At 47.8% G+C, this 27,795-nt stretch overlaps 1 protein-coding gene across 4 annotated transcripts in view; it reads right to left on the bottom strand.

The window, feature by feature from the left end:
- Positions 1 to 13,581, bottom strand: part of VPS26C (VPS26 endosomal protein sorting factor C) — a 641,087-nt gene extending 627,506 nt beyond the window's left edge. For 2 of the 4 annotated variants that reach the window (XM_069636086.1, XM_069636088.1), the window contains exon 1: positions 13,408 to 13,581. In XM_069636086.1, coding sequence (XP_069492187.1) covers positions 13,408 to 13,566 — 159 coding nt within the window. In that variant the 5' untranslated portion in view covers positions 13,567 to 13,581. Of the gene's footprint in view, positions 1 to 6,911; positions 7,119 to 13,384 lie in introns of those variants that run through there. The other 2 variants (XM_069636089.1, XM_069636087.1) reach the window with 2 other exon arrangements.
- Between the last annotated feature and the right edge of the window lie 14,214 nt (positions 13,582 to 27,795).

Below are 27,795 nucleotides of genomic sequence, written 5' to 3'. Positions count from 1 at the left end.
TCCAAAAGCCCCTCAAGACTCTCCTCTTTTCCTCCTCCTTCCGTTCTTCCTTCCTCTGCTAATGCCACAGTTGCTGTGATTGGTGCCTTGGGCCCTTATGCATCCTCTGGATGTTCACACCCAATCTACCCAGCATCTGTCTTCCTCAGTGGAGGATTGCATTTTCCTCCCAAAGCGGCTCCTGGCCGCATAGCACTTACCATTGCTTGGACTTCATCTGTGGCTCACCCTCAAGCACGGACGCCACAGCACCTTCCCCACTGCCCTCTTCCTCTTCCTTCCTGTACTGTCACATTCTGAATATTCACAAGGCATAGTAGGTTCGGCCATTTCTACCCCCTCCGTATTTGGTGTATTTAATTGTACTGCTATCCCATTTTCCCTTTCTGCTGCCCTGTGGGCGCGTTGAAACAGAATGTATTTCCTGTATTAGCGCCTAACAAGCAAACACTAAATAAATAAATAGGAGATGGGCCTTACTAAGGTTTTTAAAGACTAACATGAAAACCCAACCTCCTGGGAAATGGACAGAGATAGACTGGCCCCATAGAGCAGGTGACCAAGGGGACTAATGGGAACCCAGAGGAATAGTTGTGCAAGATAGGCTAGGCTAGAAAATCGCAGCCAGGGAGAAGATGGATGAAAGGTGGGTCAGGTGTGGAGGTGCTGGGCAAAAAGATCAGGCGCTGGAAAGCAGACTGAAGAATTGCCATCTTGTTACGGTGTAAAAGCTTGGTATGATTTATTCAATAGAAGATGAAGTGCATAATTCCACCTTAGAAAGGGTGGCCTGATAACCAGACCCCCTTTCATCAAACTCCATCCCAAAAGCATAGTCTGCAATGCCTTCTCTCCAGTGGCACAGAGCTCACAGGTGCCCTGTTTGACAGCTGTTGTGACAGTAAAGTCACTGCAGTAGAGAGGTTTCATTTAAATATGCACCGCTGTTTCCAAACCACATAATTATGCAAAACTAGCAACCTGGTGGCAGGATAATCTGAAAATATAAAGGCCATACCTGCATTTTGCTATGGTGGCATATTGTTAACGTAATTATCAAAGCTACATCTAATTTATTTCATACACATGTCAACACTGAAACCAGGACGGCTGAGGAAGGGCTGGGTACATTTTGGTCAGACAGCCTGTCCCCGCTCAGCAAGCAGGACAATAGACTGAAAGACTATGCCCCACTTTGACCATTTGTGAAGTCAGGTAACACCTCTCCCACCCAGGAAACTCTCTGCAGGGGAACTCCTGCGAAGCAAGCCTTAAAGTGTTCACTCTAAGCATAAGGGCCAGCCTCATAGCCTCAAAGCCTCATCAAAGGACCTTTGTTGCACACCAAAGGGCCTTTGATGCTGTGGGCTTAGGAAGGGGTCAGAGTTAGTGTAGTCAGAGGGTGCTCAACAGAGTTGGTGAAGAGTTCCGCCATCTTGCTTTTCTCTGAATTTCACTTTCCAACCGGTCTCCTACACTTCCCTACAGCACAAAGCCCTTTAGGTATATGCTATAAGGCATAGCCAACTTGTTTCCTAAACAGATATTTGGCCCCTTAAAGCCAGTTTTAGGCAATCCAAAGTGTCCTTTAGTCTTTAGAAGGAACGGGTCATCCCCTCTTTCTACGATTCACTTTTGGGAGAGTTGATCTTTCCAAAGTGAAGGAGTACTACAAGCGGAGCAGGACATTTCGGCGTGGCCGGTTCGGCGCGAGATGATTTGGCACGGCCGGTTCGGCGCAGGAGCCGGTTCGGCGCGACAGCCCGTGCCCAACTGGCCGCACATAAATGTCCTGCGAGTTCTTCATGCAGGCACCACAGCCACGCAGACTACACAGCCGGGCCCGCGAAGGTGGGGGCTGTGCTGCTCGGAGCATTATGCTCCGAGCAGCACAGCCCCCACCCTCGTGAGCCAGGCAGATATAATCTGCCCTGTGCGCCGCACACCAGTGCACATTGCCTGCTGTTTAGGGAAACGTTCAGTGCAGTGCACTGAAAGTGCGAGTTTCAACTTCATCCCACACTATTTTAAAATGAAACCGCTCTAGAACTGTTTCATTTTAAAATAGTGTCGGATGAGGTTAAAACTCGCACTTTTCCCTAAACAGCAGGCGATGTGCACTGGTGTGCGGCGTGCCAAAACATCCCAGCGCCGAAACATCCTGTCGCGAATCGGCCCGCGCCAAAACGGGGTATACCGACTACAAGACAGAGGCAGCTCTGCTCCCTACACACACCCAGAGCACATGGGGGGAGAGTGGTGGGGGGACCCTTGTCAAAGACCAAAGCCAAACACTCTGCTAGCAAACCTCCATAGGTTGGGCGAGCACAGACTGAAAATGACTCACCTTGTCCTGGCGCACCTTGCAGTGAGTCAGGACCCATGTAATTGTCGTTTGAACTATGTTCAACACATTTGAACTAACAGGACCCACTGGTGCTGCCCTTGGCACTCACTTGAACTTCAAACTACTGCTATTTGAATCATTGAACCGGCTCAACGCTGCATCGCGCCAGCAGAGCCTCGGCACTCGTCCAGCTTGAGCATCAGCGCACTGTTCAGACGACTTTGAACAGCTGCAGCATTGCATCATGCATTGACCGGAACCAGAGGTTTTCCTCATTTCGAACCATGCTGGATCATCCAACCACTCCGAGTGATCCATTTGACCTGCATTGCTCAATGCAGCCTTCAAACCGCACCGAGCACCTGCTAGAACCCCACTTGACTCACCACCTGTGATCAACGCAACTCTGACACCTTAGAACCCAGTTTGACTCGCAATCACAACAGTCTGAAGCCACGTCCAACACAGCTGAACCGCCTAACATTAGAATTAGGTACAGTCAAGTGATCCTGTCCCCTTTTTGGGGAAGTGAGACTGCTTAAGTGCCTTTTGCATATTTTTCCATCAAGACATATCCTTTTGAAAAAAACATTTTAAAACACGTATTTAACTTGCACAGATTTTCCACATTACACTGTCAGCAGTTGCGTTGCTTATTTGTTACAGTTATACAATTGTGTACATAGTTGAAGTATATCAAGCATACATCGTCACAGTTCTTCTTATTCGTCTTCTCGCACTTTTATCGACTAGGTATTGCCTGAATCCGCCCCAGATATATTTTGGGCGACATGTCACTGGCAGCAGGCTTGAGTATACTTCTTCGTTATCAATCGCCCAGATCATGCCTTTCTCCAATTCTTTCAACACAGGGGGATCCCTGCTTTTCCAGCGCATTAATATAACTCGCTTTGCTAATAATAGGCCTAGATTCAGATGTTTGCGCCGAACTGGACTCATTCTGCACACAATGCCCAACACACATGACCCTGGGTCCCAGTCTATAGTCGGTTCTGCCATTTGTCCCAGTGCTTTCCACACCTCAGCCCAGTAGTCAGTGAGCATTTTACATGACCACAACATGTAAAATATGCCTGCCTCTTCGCTGCCACATCTCAGGCACTTTCGTGTCGCTCAGGGGTACATGCTTTTGAGACGGGCTGGGGTGAGGTGGACTCTAATGTATCAGGCGATACCTGGAGTTACAGGATATATTTTTAGTCAGTCCACATAGTTGTGACCAGTGTGCGTCTGTAAGGGTGATTCCCAGGTCCTGTTCCCACTCTCCATTAACATCTGGGGCTTGGACTTCCCTGGTCGACAGCTTGATTTTGTAGAGTGTAGAGGCCGTTTTCTTTGCCTTGCTAGGGAAAAGTACATACCCAAAGCTTGGATGCGTTGGGGGCTCTCCAGGGAAACCCTCCCAAATATTTTGCTAGTGCTGAGCGCAGCCTGAAGTATTGTTATTTCTGCATTGGGGTATCATCTACAATTACTTTAATATCATCCCAGCTAATTAAATGCTTATAGATAAATAAATCTATAGTGAAGTGATTTATGCCTTTGTTTCTCCAGTGTGTAGCAAGTTTCACATCTTGCATTGGGGGTAGGTATAGTGCTTCCCATATTGTCATGCCTGGGTTATATAACAGTGTTTCTGGGTTGCCTGTTAGCCTGGTGCATGTTCTACATGTGACCAGAGTAGGGTTCATCTGGTTGTCATTCCGCGATTCCCCTTCTGCCAATTTGCATAGAAACCTTGTTGGGTCCTCCACTTGTGTTTCAAGTGTCACATGTGATGCATCGGGTCCTCCCTCCGTCCAGTACACCGTATAATAGGCCTGCGCTGAGAGGAAATAGAGCTCAAAGTCGGGGGCTGCGAGTCCCCCCTGCTCATATGGTCTAGTGAGCCGTATCAAGCTCACCCTTGCCTGCCCGTGTCATATAAACATTGAGCATGCTCCTTGAATTTTGGTGAGGAGACTTCTTCCCGGCCATATCGGCACCGTACTGAACAGGTAGAATAGCTTGGGTAGTATAATCATTTTAATCAATGCTAGGCGGCCCATAAGCGAGATCGGGAGGTGGTTCCAATGGGAGACTTTAGCACAAAGTATGTCTATAGGTTCACCGTAATTCAAAGTGCGTGTAAGCTGTGTCGTGAGTGCTATTTCAACACCTAAATATTTCATCTTCTGGGGAGCCCATTTGAGTCTGTGTAATTCCACATGTCATTTAATTGCATCCGTTAGTAGAAATACCTCAGATTTAGCGGCATTCAACCTTAGGCTGGAGTACTCCCCGAATTCTCATACAGCTCTTAGTACCTTTAGCAGGTGTTTTTCTGGGTTCCTCACATATAGCATTATATCATCAGCGTAGAGGGTTATAAGCTCTATTCTAGCGGCCAGTGGTATCCCCGCTCGACTATGCCTTGCCCTCAGTAAGTCAGCCAGCGGCTCAATCACCAAGGTGAACAATAGTGGAGACAAGGGGCTGTATTTCGTCGTCATCCTGACAAAGTAAATAGAGTGCATACATCTTCCCATTCAACAGCTTCGGTTTTCTTTTAAAAAGGGGTGGGATTTTGATAGGGTTTAATCGATAGTTGTACGATTGATTTGTTTAAAGTATATATTTTTAAAAATCCTTAATCGGACATTTTATTTTGGAACTGTTGTTCTATTGCGTTTGGGTTGCTCAATTAAGTCATTAAATAGGTATTTCTCAAGCAGAATAGGGCAATTCACAACACATTACCTTGGAAAAGTCAAATCTTCAAATCTGAATCTGGATGGAAAGGAAAATGGAGTTTGAAAGCAAAGAGACCCAGAGTCCCACAGAGACCCATTAGACTTGCGGGGAATTGACTGCAATGCTTATGCTTGCCTGCTCACTCCTTTAGGCAACATCAGCAGCAACTAGATGTTCCTCCGCCCTCTGATCCCTTTGGTATGGGAAATGCCTACAACGCAGTGGCTTGCCAGCTTGTCGATTTAGGCAGTGCCAGCAGCTGCTAGATGTTCCTACTCCCTCTGGCTCCCTGGACACAGAAACTTTCTGCAACACTGCCACTATACTTATCTTCACAGCATATACTGTAGCTCTCTGAATTGTACTTTCCTGTAGAATTGCAGCGTCTTGGAGTGTTTCAAAGTGCTCGGAAGTAGCCAAAGGTCAGCATAAAACTAGACACTGTATATAACAACCACATTTCCAGCAGGAAACCCTTCTCATTAAGAAATGCAAATTGGTCTCCAAGCGCCTTTTCATTTTTCTCAATATTCAGCCTAACAGAAAAAGATGTATCCATTTGGACAGCTTGTCCACGGGTTGTCAAGCTTGGACTGTTTGTGCATAGAGCTCATAGGTTAAACATTCAATTTGACTTGCGGATGTCTCCTAAAGTATTAATTGCTTGGGGGGTGACTGCTCCCAGGAACAGATGTTGGTGACTGCTTAGCTAGCGTAGTCTGAGGGAGCTTTGGCCTCAGGACGGAACAGCGCTAACGCAAGGCAAACTTTTCCAGGAGCACCATACTTGCCAACTCTACTGATTTAGGCAGTAGGTTACTGCTTTTTAAGCAGGCCTACCAACTACAGATTTGGATGTCAGATCCTACTGCTTTTTACAGGGGCAGGTAATTTATGTGACTCTAAGGCAGGCTGCTTGAGACCGGCCCAGGACAAAGCATGCAACACAGTCTGTGCAATGGCGGGTAAGTGATTACTTTGAGTGATGGGCTCAGACCAATCCACTGACCTCAAAGCTACATGACTCTGCTCTGCACTCTGGCTGGGATAGGCCTCAGGTGAACCACCAGTAGCAAGTGGAAGAGCGTAGCATCATCACACACACAGCATCTGCATATCAGACTGAGGAGGGTATCAGTCTCCATGTTCAGTTATTCATCGTGCATTGCAGGAATAAATATGTACTGCCCGGTTGCTGCTACATTGCAGTGGCAAACGTTGCCTACCAGCTCTGTGTGATTACCTTATGTGAAGTCGAATTTGGTGTTAACTTACCATTCAGAATTATACATTTAAAACATTTGAACATCTTTCCAGGTTGTGCTGTTTGATGGGGTGTGTATTTTAGAATGCTCCAGTGGTGGCAACAATGTATGTTTTGTATTTTCCTGTGATGTTATTGTTATACGAAGTATTATTTTTGAAACTTGTAAAATCCTACATCCTTTTGGTCACAGAATGTTGGCAAGTATGGAGCACAGCGTCGTCTATTTCTGGCCCATTTACTACCCTGGACACATTGGTAAAGACTGCTTGATATCCTATTTGCCTGACGGTTCCTGCGTGACCGAGCTGATCAACCGCCATATCTGTGCCAGTGACGTATATGGATCTTCCATTTAAACGCATTGCAAATTGATGTTTAAGATGCACAAAGAAGACAAAGGTACACACTGAACAAAAATACAATTGTGAGGCTTAAAGTGCGACTGCCCTAAATTGCTAATAAAAAGGTTAAGCTACAGGTACAAGAGTGTGCTGGTGACAGCTACATACAATATGCATCCCTCGGTCTCGTGAAGCAGCTTACCCCATCATGGTAGACTTTGTTGGCCCGCTTGATCTTGATGTCCAGAACAGTCCCCATAATAGAGAAGTGGTGTCAGTCAAAGAAGGTAACGTGCTTAAAGTCACGTGAAGAGAGCAGGCGGGGCGTTGCTAAGGTCCGCTTCTCGGATGAGAACTAGACAATACCAGCCCGGCATCTTCCAGCTGAAGATGTGTGGCAAGGCGACGTAGAACTGTACGTACACTATCCAGAACGTAACGTGCTTTAAAGTCACGTGAAAAGATAGGAAGCGGAGCGTTGGCAACGCTGTGTTGCTATGGTCGGTTTCTCTGGTGGAGTCTGTAGGTCCGACTGGCGAGAAATATTGGCATATTTTTCCAAGATGGTATAGTCCATTAGAAAGCTGGGCTTCGTTCTGGCACCAGATGGGGATGTAGAGCATTCTCTCATCCATCCACAGATACGGTATGGACGATGAGAAACACAACATTCGATGGGTAAATAACGGATTGGCAGTGTCTAATAAAGCATGCAGTCTGCAGGGACTAATTTAGGGGGGCATCAGACCTCCCTACCGTTTGAAAATCATAAACCCTGAGATTTCTCCTTTACGCATTTTTAACAAAAACATGCTGCAATGGTAACTCATCATCGGCATATTTCATATTGGAAAATTGACATAAACCAGGTAAGGAAGTAGTGAATGACAGCTTTATTCTGGACCCCGGCGCAGCAGCGGCCGGCAAGGTTCAATAGAAAACCAACTGACACATCTGGAATGTTGCTCCATGACGTGGACCAACATTCCACACGTGCCAGACTACAACATAGCTTCCCCTCCTTAACCTCAACACAAAATAAAGTAACTTAATAACACAACCTACATGGCATGTGAACAATTGGTTTGAAGTAAAAATTGAAAGAACATAATTTACAACTAGTGGCATTAATTGAATGAGGCCTCTGCCATACACTTAACACCTGCCATACACTTAGCACACATAATCTCTGAGCTTGATGGCAGCCGGACCACACCTCCTCACAGGACGACATGTTCCACCCTGTACTGCATCATTGCATGACCCAGAACTCTCATCACCTGAATCAACAGAAGCACTCTCACCAGACCCCACACTATTTTCCACAGGCACATTCACCGGACCTGCCTGGACCGCCGGATGAAAATCCAAAGCCAACCCTTCAGTATCATACACCCCATGGTTACCCTTCAAAACACCATCTTTGATACCATCCAGAACCACCACATGTTTTTTACTCAACCTTGAACCATCCTCCAATTGAACATGCCCTTCCCCACAATTCACAACTCTCAATGGAGGCAAAAATACATTCCTACCCTTCGGTACAAACCTGGGATTCCTGACGCAAACCACATCACCCACACTCACTTGCAACTTCCTCTTACTGGTTTGACTCAATTTTACCTCTTCATGGCGCGCTAATCCTTTTTTCTGGACGCCACTGAGATCCATATTACATGGGCCACCGCCCCCCAACGCCATAGACCTTAACTTTGATCCTGCTTTCCTTCTTCTCATTAACTCAAAAGGTGTCCTCCCTGTGAAAAAGGACGGGGTTCTCCGATACGCAGATAAATACTCTAACCACTTCTTGCCAGTCTAGACCATTGGCTAGTGCAAGCTGAATGGCACTCTTGATTACGCCATTGACTCTCTCCACTAACCCATTTGCACTCGGATTGTTCTACGCAGTGCGATGATGCTCCACACCAAACTGCTCTAAAAAATTCCTCATTTGTTTGGAAAAAAATTGAACTCCTTTATCCGTTACTATACTAGCAGGCACACCCTCCCTGTCAAAAATGTTCTTAAGAAAGGCAATGACAGCCTCTGCAGTCACCCTGCCATATGCTGCAACCTCCACCCAACGAGAGGTATAATCGACTAACACCAACAAAAACCTATACTCGGGTTGTAAACATTCAAATGGACCCATGATATCCAGTACCAACTTCGACCATACTTCTTTGGGAACTTTCACTGGATACATTGGCTGCGAATGCACCACCTTGCTTTTATCGCTAAGTGCACATGCACCACAAACTTTGACGAGAATCTCCACTTCCTGATCCATGGCTGGCCACCAATATTCCTCCCGCAACCTTTTTTTAGTTAATGAGCGACCTAAATGACCCTCATGGGCCAATGCCACCAGCCTATTCCTAACACTCACGGGCGGAATTAGTATGTCACCCCTAGACACACCCCATGGTCCAACAGCTAACTCATCCAGCACCTGGACATATCCTTTACCTTCTGGTCTCCCTCTAACAGCATCCCATCCCTTGAGCAAACCTTCTTTGATCCAGCCTAACTCAGCATCCTTATCACTGTCCGTCGTCCACTCATCCTTATCCACTGCAGAAAGAATACTCGCCACCTGTACACCCACCTCACACGATTCCTGTTCACTACTGGGCCTTGCCACCGGTAAACAAGATAAGCAGTCTGCAACCACATTCTTCCTATCAGGCACATACGCCACGGTGAAGTTGTACTCTTGTAATTCAACTACCCATCTGGATATCCTCGGAGAAACTGATGCCATACCCTTGGTGGACAACACATGTACCAACGGTTTGTGGTCCGTCTTAACCACATAAGGAATACCCCATAAGAATGTTCTGAAATGCTTGGAGGCCCATGTAACTGCTAGAGCCTCTCTTTCAATCACTGAATACCTGATCTCGTCATCACGCAAGGCTCTGGCAGCAAACGCGACTGGACTATACTCACTCCCACACTGCTGCTCCAAAATGGCACCAAGACCCCCCTCGCTAGCGTCCACAGTGAGCACCGTTCTACACTTGGGATCAGAAGATCTCAAACATGGGGCACCATCCACTTCATTCTTTTCCGTGTCAAACTTGGGAATACATTTCACATAATATTCAGTTAACCCTAAGAAAGACCTTAATTGATCTTTGTTCATGGGAGCTGGTGTCTCCCTCATAACCTTAACCAGTTCAGGTTTGGGACTGACCCTCCGAGCACTGAGCATGTGCCCCAGATACGACACACTAGTCACACCAACCTTGCACTTTGGCAGTTTCACAGTGAGTCCCTTCTGACTTAACACCTTCATAACTTCCTCCACCCTCTCATCATGTTCCTTACGGCTACTGCCCCAAACCAGGATATCATCCTGGAAGTAACTCACACCTGTAATACTGTTAAACAATTCCTGCATGAGGTGCTGAAATACCGCAGATGCCGATGCCAAGCCAAAAGGCATGCGGCAAAAACGATAAGCCCCAAATGGAGTTATGAATGAAGTTAAAGGCTGCAACTTCATATGTAGATCAATTTGATGGTATGCTGCACACAAGTCAAACGTTGAAAACCATTTCGCTCTATCCATGGTCAACAACAACTCATTAATATTTGGCAAGGGATGACGATCCACCCATATGCTGGAATTCAATTCCCGGAGATCGACACACATCCTCAAACCCCCATCACCCTTCCTCACCAACACCACAGGGAACAACCATTCAGAGCGCTCTATTTCCTCGATAACACCCTCTGCTTTAAGGTTCTCCAACTCACATTTTAGACCTTCTCTGGCAAGCACCGGAACACTCCTAACCTTGTGCACCTTAGGTATCGCTCCCTTCTTCAGGACAATGCGATGGGCAAAACCTTTGAGTTTTTCCAGCTTATCGGAGAATACATTTGGATATGTGTCCCGCAAAACCTCAGCGGTTAATCCACTCCTTTCGTCACCAGCATCCTCCTGAATACTCAACACAGGCCTTTCCCTTCCTGGTTGAATCACCATATTGAGAGCAGCCTGCTCATCCCATCCTAATACACTAACCCCTTTGAGAGCTACGTAAAGCTTCCCCACAGTGTGTCGCCCTTTAACTTTTATGTGAGCATGCTCATACCCTAATATTTCAATGGGTGCTTGGCCATACGCGCAAGACTTATATCTGAAGGACACAAACTGGATAACTGCTTTTAAAATTTTGTCTGTCCACATATGTCTCAGGTGATACCATGGTATATGGTGAGCTAGAATCCACCAACATCTCCAGGGATTGCCCATTGACTAAAACAGTCTCCCACATCCCTTTTCGTGTTGTGCCATCTACATGTAATATCACACCTTGATTGGGTTTATCAACTGCACCAGCATCCTGGCACACCACATTACCACCATACTCACTGCAGCTTTAGGCTGCACATCATTATTAACCTTGCATAGTGCCCTTACATTTGCATCGCCTGCACTCAATGCTGATAGCTGGGCACTCCTTTGCACCTGTTTGATTACTGAACCAACCACATTTTTTACACGGTTCTCTACCTTTAGACCACTTCCAACCCTGGTTGTCCCCCTTTTCAGATCTCCTTTTAACATCTGTACCGCCCCTCCTATTTTGGGGTAACACCGCTTGTACAGTATCCTTAGAACACTCCTTCTCTGTGACGATTTGCACACTCACCCTCGATGCTTCAATGGCCCTCGCTATCTCCACAACCTTCTCTAAAGGTGGATCGCTCTCAATCCAGAGTCTTTCTCTAATCGTTTGGCTGCTAGTTTTCATCATCACCTGATCCCGTATGTATTCATCCAGGATACCTGTAAAGTTGCAATTAGCCATCAATGTGTGTATGTCATGACCCTCACCCCAAACCCCCTCTGGCAAACCCATTGGCCAGGTGGAGTCAGGACTCGGGCCTCTAGAGCCTGGCATCCTCTTCAAAAGCCCTCATGGGTCCAGTCCTGGCACCTATGGCGCCAGGCTCATATACCATGAACAACAATGTGCTTGGGAACTACTTTATTGTATTGTCAGCCAACATGGAGGCATCCACATAGCTTGGTTCCTAAGAACCAAGCTATGCGGTCTAGTGTTTTGGGTGTGGCAGGCCTGGAACTACTTTCCCGGGTACTACTTTACCTGGGTTATATAAACCACACTCTGGCTGCAGAACATGCTTTGTGTTACTTTGCAGCTTGCAACGTGACGCTCACCGTGTCCAGCTATTCCCTCGAACCTCGGAGAAGCAGAACCTGCAAGGAGACAAAAGACACATCATTAGCAGCAGCATCTTACCTGCAGTCTTCATCTTTAAACACTCGCAGCTACTGAGAACAGCTTCCTCGAATCTGCTAGCCTCCCGGACAGAACGACCTGAAAGAGGAAGATAGAGGCAACATTAAAGAAAGCTGTAGAGACATTTACAAATTACGAACTTCTCAAAAGGCTTACCTGGCTGGTCGCCTCTCGGCTGGCACCACTCCAGAGATTCCACTCACGCTGAAGAAGACCGCGACCTACAAGGAAGGAAAACACAGGTTAACAAAGGCAAGACTTCGCAGCGCTGCACATAGCGCTTACTTACCGCATCATAGCGCTCTTAATGTGCCATCATTTACCAGCCGGGCTCAACCAATCCAGTTCGCCGCACTGAAGCTCTGCATACCTAAGGGAGAAAAAGAAACATTTTAAACAAAGAAAGGCATGCAGAATAGCAACAAAACTAAAGAACAGCAATAAAACCTACCTGAACAATATCAAACGGGCTGGCGTCAGTGAAGTAACTGGACCGCACTCGCCCATGAAAGACAACGCGCCCCTGCAAAGAAGGCAGGACGGAGAGCACGCCTAATTCTACCACAAGGTGAGGAGAGGGCGCCAGAGGGACTGAAAGCATACGGGGGTAGAGGGAGGATACTTACCCCAGTCGGTCAGTCTTGAACTCAGTCCTCCTGTATTTTCAGGCAGAACCTTCCCCGCAGACCACATCAGGGCAAAGCTGAGAAGCATACCAGCGAGTAACCCAGCTGGGTGGCGTCCCTGTGGATACCAGGTGAGCGTAACAGTGTAATGTCGTGACGTAAGAATCAATGGACTCTTCCCACACCTTGCACTCTTGAAAAGAATTGATACCGCTCCAACACCACATTGATTCTTCTGCCAAATTGCCCCTCCAGGCATTTTTTTTACGGCAGTCTCATAAGCACTCACTACTCTGTCCCTTCCGCACCTTCAGGAATATAAACATCTTCGCCTGGTAAATGACGGAATATGCGCAGTCCCTCTGTGCCAATGCAATTAAGAAGCGCAGCCTCTTTCTCATCGTCATTAAAATTTCCACCACCAGCAGCCCTTAAATATACTTTGAAAGCATCAATGCATTGATCCCATGGAGATGCAGGCTCACCAGGTGAAGGCAAGAAGGCTGGTGGAGGTCTAGCAGCAGTGTGCAGCATGGCAGCTATTAATGTATAGGCACGGAATGGGCTAATCTTGGTTGCCGCCCCGCAATATGCAATGACAAGACTGTGGATAGCGGCACCCACCAGCAATATTAAACCGTGCTCGCCACAGCGCAGTTTATGATCCTTGAGTGCCCCGTGTATAGCTCGGTTGAGCAGTGCTTCAGGCGGTAAACAGTTAGCCCCTAAACACTCTAGCACATCACATAAGGTATGTTTACCTTAAAATTGAAATCATCAGTACCTGCCGCTGAGATGATACACACCAGGCACAGCTCCTGCAGTGGACCACTGCGACTTGGATAATTTGCGTGACCGTAACCACACCCACCTTCCTTAAGAGTGACTGCTGTGGGCTGGGCCACGCAGGGGTGGGCGGCCAATGAGGGATCCTTCTGCTCATGGCCCAGACCACTCACGGCCCCGCCCGCCTTCCTACCGGCTGGCTGGGCAGCCGCTCCTGCAGGAAGTGCTGGGGTGCACAGTATCCAATTCGCACGCTTCCCCCTGCCTTCTCTCGGCCATCAGTGGGCTGAGCAGTGACTCCTCCAGGAACTGCTAGGGTGACCGTGTTCAATTAGAAAGCGTATTTGCATGCTTCTCCCCGCCTCCTCTTCGCCGTAAGTTGCGGCGCTGCTGGGACGCTACGGTGCGTAGCCCCTCTCCACTCCAGGCCGACAGCAACAGTGATGCGCCCTGACACAGGGCATGAACGTGTGCCGGTAGCATTACACGTATGACAGGGGCCGGGCACCCTGTGTAACACTGATGCCACCCCGCGTGGGCCGCCACCTCCAATGCGGTTCTCTCTGCACACGTGAGAGGGGAGCACAAGGTCCAGAAGATCCCGTCGCCAATAACTTAAACGAGGTAAGGTATTAGTGAAATAACAGCTTTATCCTGGACCCCGGCGCAGCAGCGGCCGGCAAGCTTCAATAGAAAACAAACTGACACATCTGAAATGTTGCTCCATGAAGCGGACCAACATTCCACATGTGCCAGACTACAACACAAATCTACGTAGAAAGCACCACACAAACGGTTGTTCTGTGAAGTAGGCAGTCGGAGGCAGAGAAACAGGCTAGTCTTTAATAGGGTACCGTTCCAGCCTGTTCCAGGTTTTACACCGTACCGTGTTAGGCGACCAAAGGGGGCTTGTTCATCTGCCAGAACCCTCTGCACCTTAAAGTGCAAAGGACGCCGCCTGTTTACTGATTCACCGGGCCCAAGTGAGGAGTGCGATAAGGGAGTTTACCCCGACCTGCTATTACAGCCTCAGGCGTGTTGCCCTGGTTATATTTCCTTTTTTAATTCTCTTTATCCCTTAACTGTCCTGTTATGCCGATGGCAATGCCCGTTCCGGAGGTTGTCACTTCCTCCCCCTGCTCACCACAAAGCCCCTCTGCGCTACACAAATATAAGAGGGAACTTTTGATTTTAAAACAAAGAAGCAGGATCCGCCTATCTTAGCCCCCGATCAAGATGTGTCAAAGGCGGGGCTTGTAGCATGATCACGGGCAATGCGTACAACCTAATCAACAAAATCAACCACTTTCTGGTAAACGCTATGACTGTGAAGGTTTGTAATATAAGTCAGCCTATGCTAGAGGGCAATCTTGTTAAAGTGTGACAAAAGGCAAGATCATGCAGCTACAACTATCAGTGTTGGGAAGAGTTGTTTTGCCCATTTTGCAGTTATGCCTGGGAAAAGTGACGTTTTCTCATTATATCTGATGAGCCGCGGGGCGTTGGACTGTCCCAGTGATTTTTTTTAGGGGCATACGAACTAAAACCTACTACATCTACTGTTGCAATTGATCTGCCCTTCGTATTCATGTCAGCACCCCCAATGGTTATCACAAGAACTTGATTAAGCCCATGATGTCTTGTACAAATGATGCTAGTGCGGTTCCCATAATATCTTGATACATAAACTTAAAGGGAACCAAGATTGCTATTCATTCAAATAGCATGCCTGTTAGAGGCCTGCCCATTGCCTTCCGGCAGTCCTCTCTTTGCACCTGGATCACCAGGCCAATGCCCACTGCAGTCATGCAGGGGCAGACAGTATAGGGCACCCTATGGCATCCGGGGCACCGGATCCATCAAACAATAAGATGGCGGATCGCAGGGGGCACTATGCGGCCTCCTGAGCTCCGAGGCACCGAAGCCACGTACCTTGGCCGGGGGCACCCAGCACACATCAGCCCCAGCCCTGGGGCCACCCAGGCCTGGGTCGTCCCAGTCGCCGTGATCACACGGCATCAACATTCAATGGAGGCAGTGTTGCCCAGCAGGGGCACAGTCCTCAAGCCGGGCCACGTGGCAGGCCCTCAGCATGCTGCTCCGCACCAGCATTGTGCACAGAAACAAAGGACACAGGAGTCAGTTTGGGATCGACTGACGAGCTGGAAACGGCTCATCCTATTTATTAGGTTAGTCACATGGTTAGCGGGGTGACAGTCAGGGTTGGTGAGCTACTGTTGAAACGTTGGAAACTCCACATGCACGCACACCCTTTATTAACCTGGGTGAGTGGATCTTGCACCACTGACACAACACCATAGCTCATACCTGGCACCCCTCGCTACAAAAGCCACAAGCACAGGAACATAGCTTCACACAATGTTTTGTCTTGGCCAGTTTAGGTCTGCAAGCGCCGAGCCGCAATGTGTATTATTACTGGGTCCACTTTAATTACTTGCAGGTCCACAGGGCACCAGTCCGACTTCCATGGAGAAACTCTTCAGGACAGTTTGTGGTTGAAGGGCCGGTAAAGCCGCACCTGAGGGTACCAGGGGCCACCTCGGCCTACTTGTGATGCTGGAAATGCATTGGAGGGACAGGGACTCTGTATCCTTGTCCTTTACCGCTTTTTATCATGTGTTCTGCCGTGTTTTCCACGCAGGAGTTCATGTAGGACTCCTGGTGGTGCAGCTCTCTCTTTTGGTTTGGTGTACAAACCCATGGGATACCCTTATGGCACCCATGGATGGGGGTACAACCCTGTGCCCCTAGTGTATGTTTTTGGGCACCTGGGTGTGGCCCACAGAGCAGGGTACGGGCTGGTGGCAGCTGCGTGCTGAATTGACAGGTGCCCTGAGCGTCATTGGAATCAGTAGATTCCTGATGGAGACAAGATGGCCCCCGTGGCCCATTGCCTTCCATCGCCTGTTACCTTGGTTTTCAAGAAGTCCCGGGAGGCCCTGACTCTGCTCCTTCCCCCTGATTGGCTGTTGGGTGGAATTTCCATATATGGTAGTGTGAGGAAGTGCCGACCAGACTGGCTGGAGCCTTACTAATGACCGTATGTTGTGGGTATGCCTGTGTGTGAAACCTGGGTGAATGGAGTGTGTGACGAATACACATTCTGTGTTGTGGATTTCTAATATCTGGTGTTTGACACGATGACTGAGACCGCCCTGCCCGAAACTGGTATGAATGCAGTGTGAAGTGTTGAATGGCGTGGTACTTGTCCGAATCCACATTCTGTGCTGTGAGTGTCTAAGAATGGCCTAAATGCACCGTGCGCCTGATTGGCTGACTGACTGCCTGAATACCCTTCTGAGTGATTGGTTGCCTGAGTGTGACACGGCAGAATGAATGGGAGATCAACAGTATACCTGGGGGCCTCTCACTGCTAGAAATCGTTCAGAAGCTGAAGTTGAAACTGATATCGAAACTGATAATAATAATAATAATAATAATAATAATAATTAGGCTTTTATATAGCGCTACAAACCCTCAGGTATCCGAGCGCTGCTTATTATTACCCACGGTGTGTGGTGCTCATTTATCGACCTCGGAAGGATGAAAGGCTGAGTTTGGCCCCGCCGGGATTCGAACCTGCGATAACAGGCTCTGCACGGGTGTCAAGGCGAGCGCTCTACTCGCTGTGCCACTTGACCGTTCAGAAGCTGGAGTTGAAACTGACATTGAAACTGAAGCTTAACCTTGAAGCCCTGCTGGAAGAGAAATATTGCTGTTGCTCTACTTTGTCGAGCTGAAAGCTGCTGTGTCTTTAAGAACTGATCCAGAGAGGACCTGGCTAGGCGCCCTCTTCCCGAGCTACGAGGGACCATCGTGCACTGCTAACTGTTAGGCAGAATCTTGTGCAGTTCCCTTACAGAGCACTACAGAAGATTAAGACTACAGGTGAGAGCAATAAATCCCCTTTGGTATCAGTCTGTACCACAAAGATTTAGTTGGTAGCTGTGGCTGAGCAGTCAGACTTATCTCAAGAGGGAGATGAGCAGTATTCAGGGTTTACACAATAGGCCTTCAGTACTATGGGACAAGGAAACACTGACCAAAGCTTTGTAGTAAAAATAATATATATATATTTATTTTATACACTTCTAGTTAAACACATCTATCACAGTTATTAAGCAAGTAAAATGAGGTCAAGAACGTATACACAACTCCCTAGTTAAATTGTAGACAAGTTTGCGCAAGAGTGAAAACTGAGCAAAACGGCACAGTGCAAACCAAACACAAATGGTACTCTAGCAATTTCTCACAAGGGAACTGGGCACCAGTTCCAGATCTAGTACGAGGCCAGGAACTCATTGGAGATATTGACCCTGTGGACCATCCTAAGCTGCAGTCTTTACTGGCAGAAGGTGGCCCTAACAGGGCAGACTGCAGTAGGGGACTAAGAGAATGTCCAAATCTGGAAGGTCTTCGCCACCAGGCAGCTTCTCAACTTCAAGGGCAAGAGCCTGGGAAGTATAGGTTACACTGGGAAGATGGCCTCATGGCCTCTTCTATAGTGAACCGACAGAGTCAATCCCTGGAGACTACAAAAGACTTGTAGTGCCCCAAGAAAACAGACTCCAATTCTTTCAACTAGCCCACGAGATACCTTTGGCTGGTCACTTGAGTTTCAAGAAGACCAAGGAAAGGCTCTCTCTCCACTTTTATTGGCCTAAAATGGGGTCTGAGGTAGATAAGTATTGCAAGAGTTGCCACACTTGCCAAACTTTTGGTAAAAGTGGTTCCAAGAACGTGGCACCTTTAGTGCCTCTCCCTGTGGTGGGAGTACCATTTGAGAGGGTAGGAATCGACATTGTTGGTCCCCTTGATCCTCCAACCTCTTCAGGCAACAGGTTTATACTTGTAGTAGACCATGCTACTAGGTACCCTGAAGCAATTCCTATGAGGACTGTTACAGCTCAGGCTGTAGCTAAGGCCCTCCTTGGTATTTTTACCAGGGTTGGGTTTCCTAAGGAGGTAATATCCGACAGGGGGTCACATTTTATGTCCCACTACATGAAGGCCATGTGGACAAACTGTGGAGTTACCTACAAGTTCTCAGCAGCATACCACCCTCAGAGCTTTAGAGGATCCCCTTAAGAAAAAGTGGGATCTCCTACTGCCATGCCTTCTCTTTGCATATAGAGAAGTCCCTCAGGCGGGAGTGGGTTACAGTCCCTTTGAACTTCTCTATGGCCATCCGGTCAGAGGTCCATTGGCCCTGATCAAGGAGGGGTTGGAGAGTGCTCCTTCCCCCACACCAGTCAGAGTCACTGACTATGTGATAGCACTCCGGAGGAGAATGTCACACATGATGGCTGAGGCAAGTGATAACTTGAAAGCAGGTCAGGCTCTGGTTAAGCATTGGCATGACCAGAAGGCCAACATGGTTGAGTTCGCTCAAGACCAGCTAGTTCTTGTTATGGTCCCAACAAGGCAGAGGGCCTTGCAGGACAAATGGATGGGACCCTTCAAGTTTGTGGGAAAACTTTGAGAGGTGAACTATCTGGTGGACTTGGGCAATCCTAAGGAGGCTCCCAGAGTCTTTCACACCAACCGTCTAACAGCTTATGTCTCGAGACCAGAACTGGGAGCTTTGCTTCTAGCTTCACCTCAAGAGGAGGAGGAGAGCGAACCTCTACCTAACCTCCTCAGAGGCAGACCTTAAGATGAGAAAATAGAAGAAGTCAATCTCTCTTCTAGTCTGACACCTGAACAACAGGAGGAGTGCAAAGTTTTGTTAAATCAATTTGCCCCTCTGTTTTCTCTAGCACCAGGCTTGACCCCTTGGGGCCAGCATGAAATCCATACTGGTGACTGTTTACCTGTCAAAAGCAGGGGTTACAGGATGTCAGAAAATGTAAGAACCCACATCAAAGGAGAGGTCAGCAAGATGCTTGATCTCGGGGTAATAGAGCCCTCTACTAGTCCATGGTCTAGCCCAGTTGTGTTAGTACCAAAGGCAGGATCCAAGGAGTTGAGATTCTGTGTGGACTATAGAGCTCTAAATGCAGTCACCAAGACTGATGCCCATCCTTTGCCAAGGACAGATGAGCTGGTGGATAGGCTTGGTTCAGCCAAGTTCCTCAGCACATTTGGCCTCACATCAGGCTATTGGCAAATAGCCCTGACTGACCATGCCAAGGAGACAACTGCATTCTTCACCCCAGTTGGCTTATACCAGTTTAAGGTTATGCCTTTTGGATTAAAGAATGCACCTGCAACATTCCAAAGGATGGTTAAACAGGTTCTGAATGGGATGGAGGACTTCTGCATGGCATACTTGGATGACATTGCAGTGTTCAGCCCTACTTGGAAAGAACATGTTGACCACCTAGGATATGTTTTGCAGGCTCTTGAACAGGCCCATCTGACCATAAAGGCAGGTAAATGCCAAATTGGTCAGAGTAAAGTGGTCTACCTTGTGCATGAGGTAGGAGGTGGTGAAATAAGGCCTTTGCTCAGCAAGTGTCATGATCTCTGCTTCCAAAAGGTCAGGGTTTTCCCAACTCCCTTGGAAGCAGATCCATAACCCAGGTTCCGAGTGCCAACCAGTCCCAATTGGGACCTTTTGGACCCAGTCCTGGCGCCAGTGGCACCAGGCTCATAAATATGCCCAGTCCCAGCGCTGGAAGCGCCGGGCTCATAATGCTTGGGTGGACTTACCTTCAGCAGACCATGCTGCTTACTTGCCTGCCAGTTGAGCCTCTGATCCTCTTCTGTTTGGAACTACTTTTCCTGTTGGGTGGGGCTGGAGCCACTCCCTAGATTCAGAACACTGGAACTCTTCTGGAAGGCAGGAACTCTTTTCTTACCAGGAACTCTTTTCTTACTTAGGCGTGGCTGTGGAAGGAGACACCTAAGCACTACAGGAGGCTATTTAAAACACACCCGGTGGATGAATCTTGCTTTGTGTTATTCTGCAACCTCTGCAGCAGAACGCTCATCGTGTCTTCTGCATCCGGTCCTGGGCCTAAGGAAAAAGGCTTACCATCCTGAATCCAGTCTTCAGCAACACCTATAAAGACAAGAAAGAACAGGTTAGCATTCCGGCATCTGAAAGGCAAAGGCTTACCATCCTGAATCCAGTCTTCAGCAACACCTATAAAGACAAGAAAGAACAGGTTAGCATTCCGGCATCTGAAAGGCAAAGGCTTACCTACTCTTTGCGCGCTCCGGAGGTCTTCACACTGCATTCCGGCATCTGAAAGACAAAAGTTTACCAACTCTTCGCACGCTCCGGAGGCCTTCGGCGCTGCATCCCGCATCTGAAAGACAAAACAAGGTGCGTTTAAAGACATTGGGGAACTTTAATACTCACGTGCCATTACTCCTTTCCACATCTAATCCAGTGGGTATGCCGGCACCCTGCAGCCGCTCCGAACTCGTACCTGCAAAATAAAAAGACGGTTAGAGCGCATAGTGAAGCAGGCAACAAGCGCTTACTTACGTGCTTCCAGGCGCTTCTATTCATCACACGGGCTCCATCTTCAACTCACTTCAGCCCGTCATCCGCCATCGCCGGAACCCTGCAAAACAAGAGACATCATTACTAAAGACTTTAAAGACATTTGAATGACTCGAAACTTACCGTTCGTGCAGTAAACGACGGACAGCAGTCCTCTGAAGTCAAGAGGCCTGCGCTACCTATCCAGTGAAGAAACTGGTTACAGCACCCTGCCCCGAGGCAGATGGAGAGCTCGGCATTCACTTACCTAAGGTGAGAGCGTTAACCTTTGGGGGTATACAGGAGAGGAGAAGAGGAAAGAGATAGGGACACCCCAATAACCCCAGTTCATTAACCCCATATTTTCTATCTGCAGACATCTTACTCTACACGTCAGGCATACAGTGCACAGAGGTCCAGCCCAATGAGCCAACCGGGTGCTACACATCACCTTTGAAGATACGGTAGTCGCCCAGTCAAGACCGGCGCCTCTGCGAGAATCAGGTGAGCGTTACAGAACGCAAAGCCTACCGCAAAACTCTCGCCCAGGCGCTATGGAAACCTCGGATACTGACCCCCTAGCCCGGTTACTTGGGGAACTAAGGGCAGAAGTGCATGCAGCTCGTCAGGAAACGAATGCTCTAAGAAGGGAACTAATTATTTCCAAGGAGAGAACAGACAATCTTGCTAGACAAGTGCTACAGTCACAAGCCGGACAGACCCCGTTACCCGCATCAGGGGCAAATCTTCCTTCAACATCCTCTATGAATCCAGTGCAGATCAACCTACCTGGGAATGTACCTCTGGCTCCGCCCGAACGATTTTCTGGTGACCCAAAGAGGTTTGCAGTATTTATCAATCAGTGCTGGTTGCACTTCTTATGCCGGCCAGCAGCCTTTCCAACTGATCAAGCAAAAGTAGCTTTTGTACTTTCGTACCTTAGTGGCAATGCGGCAGACTGGTCGATCCCTCTAGTTAATCAAGATGATCCGGTTCTCCATGATTTTCAAGCCTTTCAGCTTAGTATGGAAAAACTGTTCGCAAGACATTCACAGGGGCAGGCCTTGGACAATGAGCTTCTTTCGTTGCGACAGGGTAATCAAGACCTTTTGGCTTATATTGCATCTTTCAATAGACTAATAGTGGAAACTCAATGGCCTGAGGACAAAAGGATTACGCTGTTTTATAGAGGTCTACGTGGAGAGCTCAAAGATGTTTTAGCCCGAGTAGTGAATCCCCCACAAGACTGTTCGGATTATATAGACTTGGTCGTTCAAATAGATCACAGGCTGCAGAACAGGAAGGCCGATCGTTCCAAGTTTGATGCTCGAGTATTTTCCAAACCGCCAACTCCTTCCAAAGGAGTAGACTCCGGGGAACCCATGCAAATAGGGGGTCTGAAAGGTCCTCTAACACAAAGGGAGCGGGAAAGGAGGAAACAGTTGCAATTATGCCTATATTGCGGAAACTCAGGGCACTTTCTTCGAGACTGTCTGGTGAAACCTGCCAAGAAGGCAGTAGGAGCTGCAGTTACCAAAGTTACAAACTCTGAGCAGGGAAACGACCTCGCCCGACAAGAATAGAGGTCCTCTTGCCGAGCGTGAAAACCAGTTCCGTGACCTCGCATTTCGTGATACCTATGGTCCTCATTAGCCCTGATAATCCGGATCGATTACATGCAATTGAAGCTTACGTCGACAGCGGTGCCATCGGCAATTATGTGGATCATGAAATGGTTTTGAGGATGAATCTAACTCTTTGTCCCAAGGCTGTAAAGGACGTCATTACTACGGTGGATGGTACGGAGATAGCCTCCGGGCCAGTAACGCATACCACTCAAGAGGTGACGCTAGTAAGTCAAGATGGACACCATGAGAAGATCGTGTTCGATGTGATCAAGGCCCCTCAGTTTCAGATTATTCTAGGAATACCTTGGTTAGAGAAACACAATCCTCTGATCGATTGGCGAGCAAGAACGGTCCAGTTTCCAGAATGTGTCTCTACTTGTCACCCTCCACCTGGTGTTGCACTGGCCGCAATTTCTTCAGAGACTCCCCAGTTACCTCCCGAATACCAAGATGTTTTCCGGAAGGATCAGGCTAACTCTCTACCTCCTCATAGGTCTTATGACTGCCAGATAGACCTGATACCTGGATCTACTCCTCCTTGTAGTAGAATTTATGCCCTCACCGAGCCTGAGAACCTTCACCTTCGACAATACCTGGATCAATACCTGGCAAATGGGTTTATTCGTCCTTCCAAGTCCCCTGCTTCTTCAGCTTTGTTCTTCGTTCCAAAAAAGGAAGGAGACCTTAGAACTTGTATCGATTATCGCTCCCTGAACCAGATCACCGTTAAGAATAGATATCCGTTACCTTTGATCCCTGAACTCCTGGACCAAGTCAGAAAAGCATGCATATATACAAAGCTGGATCTTAGAGGAGCTTACCACTTGGTACGAGTAAAAGAGGGCGATGAATGGAAGACGGCCTTCCGCACCAAGTATGGGCTATTTGAATATCAGGTCATGCCCTTCGGACTTTGCAATGCCCCGGCCGCCTTTCAATATTTTATGAACGATGTCCTCAGAGAGCTCATAGATGTATGTGTTGTTGTTTACATTGACGACATCCTCGTTTATTCTTCATCGGAATCTGAACATCGGAAACACGTGAAAATGGTCCTCGAAAGATTGCGTCAACACAAACTTTTCGCTAAGTTGGAAAAATGTGTTTTCAACGTGACTGAAGTTGAATTCTTGGGATTCATATTATCACCTGGCGGAGTGCGTATGGATTCAAAGAAGGTCGATGCAGTTCTCAAATGGCCATCACCATCCTCCGTAAAAGGTGTGCAAAGCATGTTAGGCTTCGCTAACTTTTACCGCAGGTTTATCCCCGAATTCTCTCGAATAGTCCAGCCCATCACTGCCTTGTTAAAGAAAAACAAACGTTTTGAATGGTCTACCGAGGCGGAACAAGCTTTACAGGATTTGAAGACTAAATTTATCTCTGCACCAATCTTAAAACACCCTCGCCCCGAACTCCCCTACATCGTGGAAACTGATGCTTCAAGCCTTGCCATGGGGGCAGTTCTATCACAAAAGGACCCGGTAACCAATCAGTTGCATCCCGTGGCATTTTGGTCCCGCAAATTCTCGCCTCCTGAAATCAATTACACGATTACTGACAAGGAACTTCTGGCTATCAAGTCTGCCTTTAAGGCTTGGCGGCATTATCTGCTGGGAGCCCGACACACCGTTACTGTGATTACGGATCACCGAAACCTGCAATATTTGAAGACCGCAAAAGCCCAATCCTCTAGACAACTCCGTTGGGCATTATTCTTTGCCGAGTTTGACTTCATAATTACCTATCGACCTGGTACAAAGAACGGTAAAGCCGATGCCCTTTCTCGGATGGGAGTGGAAGAACACTTGGTCAACCCTAAACCTGTACCAATCATTCCCGAACAAAGAATTCTGGGTGTAATCGCCACAGAATCCATAGAGGAAGTTAAGGATAAAGCCAGGCAACTTGTAACTCCAGCAGACATACAGAATTGGCATCTGCAGGGAAAGGACTTTGCAGTAAAGGACAACTTATTGTATTTCCAAGAACGATTATACCTACCCAGCACAGATTTACAGAAAAAAGTAATCTCTTGTTATCACGACTCTTTAATGGAAGGTCATCCCGGTATAGCCAAGACCTCAGAAAAGATCAAGCGCTACTTCTGGTGGCCGTCTTGGAAAAAAGATATCAGAGACTTTATAATGTCCTGTGGAGTATGCGCCCAAAACAAGAGTCAAAAGGAAAGACCAGCAGGCCTCTTACGCCCTATTGACATCCCACCTCGCCCTTGGCATACGCTTTCTATGGACTTCATCACCGATCTACCTCCATGCTCCGGATACAATACGATTCTAGTAATTGTGGACTTATTCTCCAAGATGGCGCATTTCATTCCGCTCAAAGGCTTGCCAACAGCAGCAACTCTGGCCCGAGAATTTCTCGAAAACATCGTCCGACTGCACGGTTTTCCTTCGGTTCTAATTTCGGATCGAGGTAGTCAATTTATTTCTCATTTTTGGCGAAGTTGCTGTCGGTCGGCTCAAATTGATGTGAGACTATCGACCAGTCACCACCCTCAGACCGACGGACAAACCGAGAGGACCAATCAAACTCTGGAACAGTATTTACGCTGCATGCTGCAACAAACTGAAAAAACTTGGAAAGATATCCTTTGGATAGCCGAGTATGCCTACAATAACTCTGTCCATTCGGGAACTGGGAAAACCCCGTTTTTTCTTTTGTACGGCAGTCACCCTCGAACCTCGGAGTTGGATCCCCTCCAAGATCTTGAAACACCAGCAGTAGACTACCTGCATTCTACAATCACCCAAGCCTTTAAGGAAGCTGTTTCTCACCTTCAAAGGGCTAAAGAACAATACAAGAAAGGAGCAGATCAACATCGGAAGGAAGCCCCTCACTATCAAGTAGGGGATCAAGTCTGGTTATCCACCAAATATCTATCTCTAAAAGGGCCAGGCACATTCAACCCAAGATACCTTGGTCCCTATTCCATCACTACCATAGTAAACCCAGTAGCGGTCAAGTTGGACTTGCCCCCGCACATGAAGATACATCCGGTCTTCCACGTCTCTCTATTAAAACAGTGCAACCTCAAACCCGACTAACCAAATCTCCAAAACCTATCCTAGTGGATGGAGAACTCGAGTTTGAAGTCAAAAGCATTCTGGACTCCAAGATCTCCAAATCTAAACTATTCTACCTAATTGACTGGAAAGGCTCCTGGGAACCTGCTGAATATGTCCACGCTCCTCGCCTAATCAAAAGATTTCACCGAACATTTCCTGACAAGCCAAAACCCCCGGAGAAGCCCGGTTTGGGAGGGGCCTTGAGGGGGGGTACTGTCATGATCTCTGCTTCCAAAAGGTCAGGGTTTTCCCAACTCCCTTGGAAGCAGATCCATAACCCAGGTTCCGAGTGCCAACCAGTCCCAATTGGGACCTTTTGGACCCAGTCCTGGCGCCAGTGGCACCAGGCTCATAAATATGCCCAGTCCCAGCGCTGGAAGCGCCGGGCTCATAATGCTTGGGTGGACTTACCTTCAGCAGACCATGCTGCTTACTTGCCTGCCAGTTGAGCCTCTGATCCTCTTCTGTTTGGAACTACTTTTCCTGTTGGGTGGGGCTGGAGCCACTCCCTAGATTCAGAACACTGGAACTCTTCTGGAAGGCAGGAACTCTTTTCTTACCAGGAACTCTTTTCTTACTTAGGCGTGGCTGTGGAAGGAGACACCTAAGCACTACAGGAGGCTATTTAAACCACACCCGGTGGATGAATCTTGCTTTGCGTTATTCTGCAACCTCTGCAGCAGAACGCTCATCGTGTCTTCTGCATCCGGTCCTGGGCCTAAGGAAAAAAGGCTTACCATCCTGAATCCAGTCTTCAGCAACACCTATAAAGACAAGAAAGAACAGGTTAGCATTCCGGCATCTGAAAGGCAAAGGCTTACCATCCTGAATCCAGTCTTCAGCAACACCTATAAAGACAAGAAAGAACAGGTTAGCATTCCGGCATCTGAAAGGCAAAGGCTTACCTACTCTTCGTGCGCTCCGGAGGTCTTCACACTGCATTCCGGCATCTGAAAGACAAAAGTTTACCAACTCTTCGCACGCTCCGGAGGCCTTCGGCGCTGCATCCCGCATCTGAAAGACAAAACAAGATGCGTTTAAAGACATTGGGGAACTTTAATACTCACGTGCCATTACTCCTTTCCACATCTAATCCAGTGGGTATTCCGGCACCCTGCAGCCGCTCCGAACTCGTACCTGCAAAATAAAAAGACGGTTAGAGCGCATAGTGAAGCAGGCAACAAGCGCTTACTTACGTGCTTCCAGGCGCTTCTATTCATCACACGGGCTCCATCTTCAACTCACTTCAGCCCGTCATCCGCCATCGCAGGAACCCTGCAAAACAAGAGACATCATTACTAAAGACTTTAAAGACATTTGAATGACTCGAAACTTACCGTTCGTGCAGTAAACGACGGACAGCAGTCCTCTGAAGTCAAGAGGCCTGCGCTACCTATCCAGTGAAGAAACTGGTTACAGCACCCTGCCCCGAGGCAGATGGAGAGCTCGGCATTCACTTACCTAAGGTGAGAGCGTTAACCTTTGGGGGTATACAGGAGAGGAGAAGAGGAAAGAGATAGGGACACCCCAATAACCCCAGTTCATTAACCCCATATTTTCTATCTGCAGACATCTTACTCTACACGTCAGGCATACACTGCACAGAGGTCCAGCCCAATGAGCCAACCGGGTGCTACACATCACCTTTGAAGATACGGTAGTCGCCCAGTCAAGACCGGCGCCTCTGCGAGAATCAGGTGAGCGTTACAGCAAGATTGAAGCTGTGCAAAATTGGACAACCTCTTCTACTCAAACCCAGGTGAGAGCCTTCCTAGGCCTCACTGGATACTACAGGAATTTCATTGAGAACTATGGACCCACAGCTTCTCCACTGAATTTAATCTCCTCTCCTAAGTTCCATTAAAAGATCAAATGGAATGAGCAGTGCAATCAGGCCTTTGAAAGCCCAAAGAAAGCCCTTTGTCAAGGTCCAGTTCTCAGAGCTCCTGACTATCACCAACCCTTCATTGTACAAACAGATGCTTCCAATATAGGTATAGGTGAAGTACTCAGTCAACTGGATGAGAAAGGTAGAGAGCACCCCATTTGCTTCATCAGTAGGAAACTGAAGGAACCTGAAACAAGGTGGGCAACTATTGAGAGAGAATGCTTTGCCATTGTGTGGGCTTTGAAGAAGTTTAGACCATACTTGTATGGATCTACTTTCATCATTCAAACAGACCACCAACGCTTGAGATGGTTGATGCAAA

This window comes from Ambystoma mexicanum, chromosome 7p, assembly GCF_040938575.1.
Source record: "Ambystoma mexicanum isolate Mex_15411 chromosome 7p, UKY_AmexF1_1, whole genome shotgun sequence".
NCBI lineage: Eukaryota > Metazoa > Chordata > Amphibia > Caudata > Ambystomatidae > Ambystoma > Ambystoma mexicanum.
The sequence above is the reverse complement of the archived record's forward strand: the minus strand, read 5'-3'. Positions and strand labels throughout refer to the sequence as shown.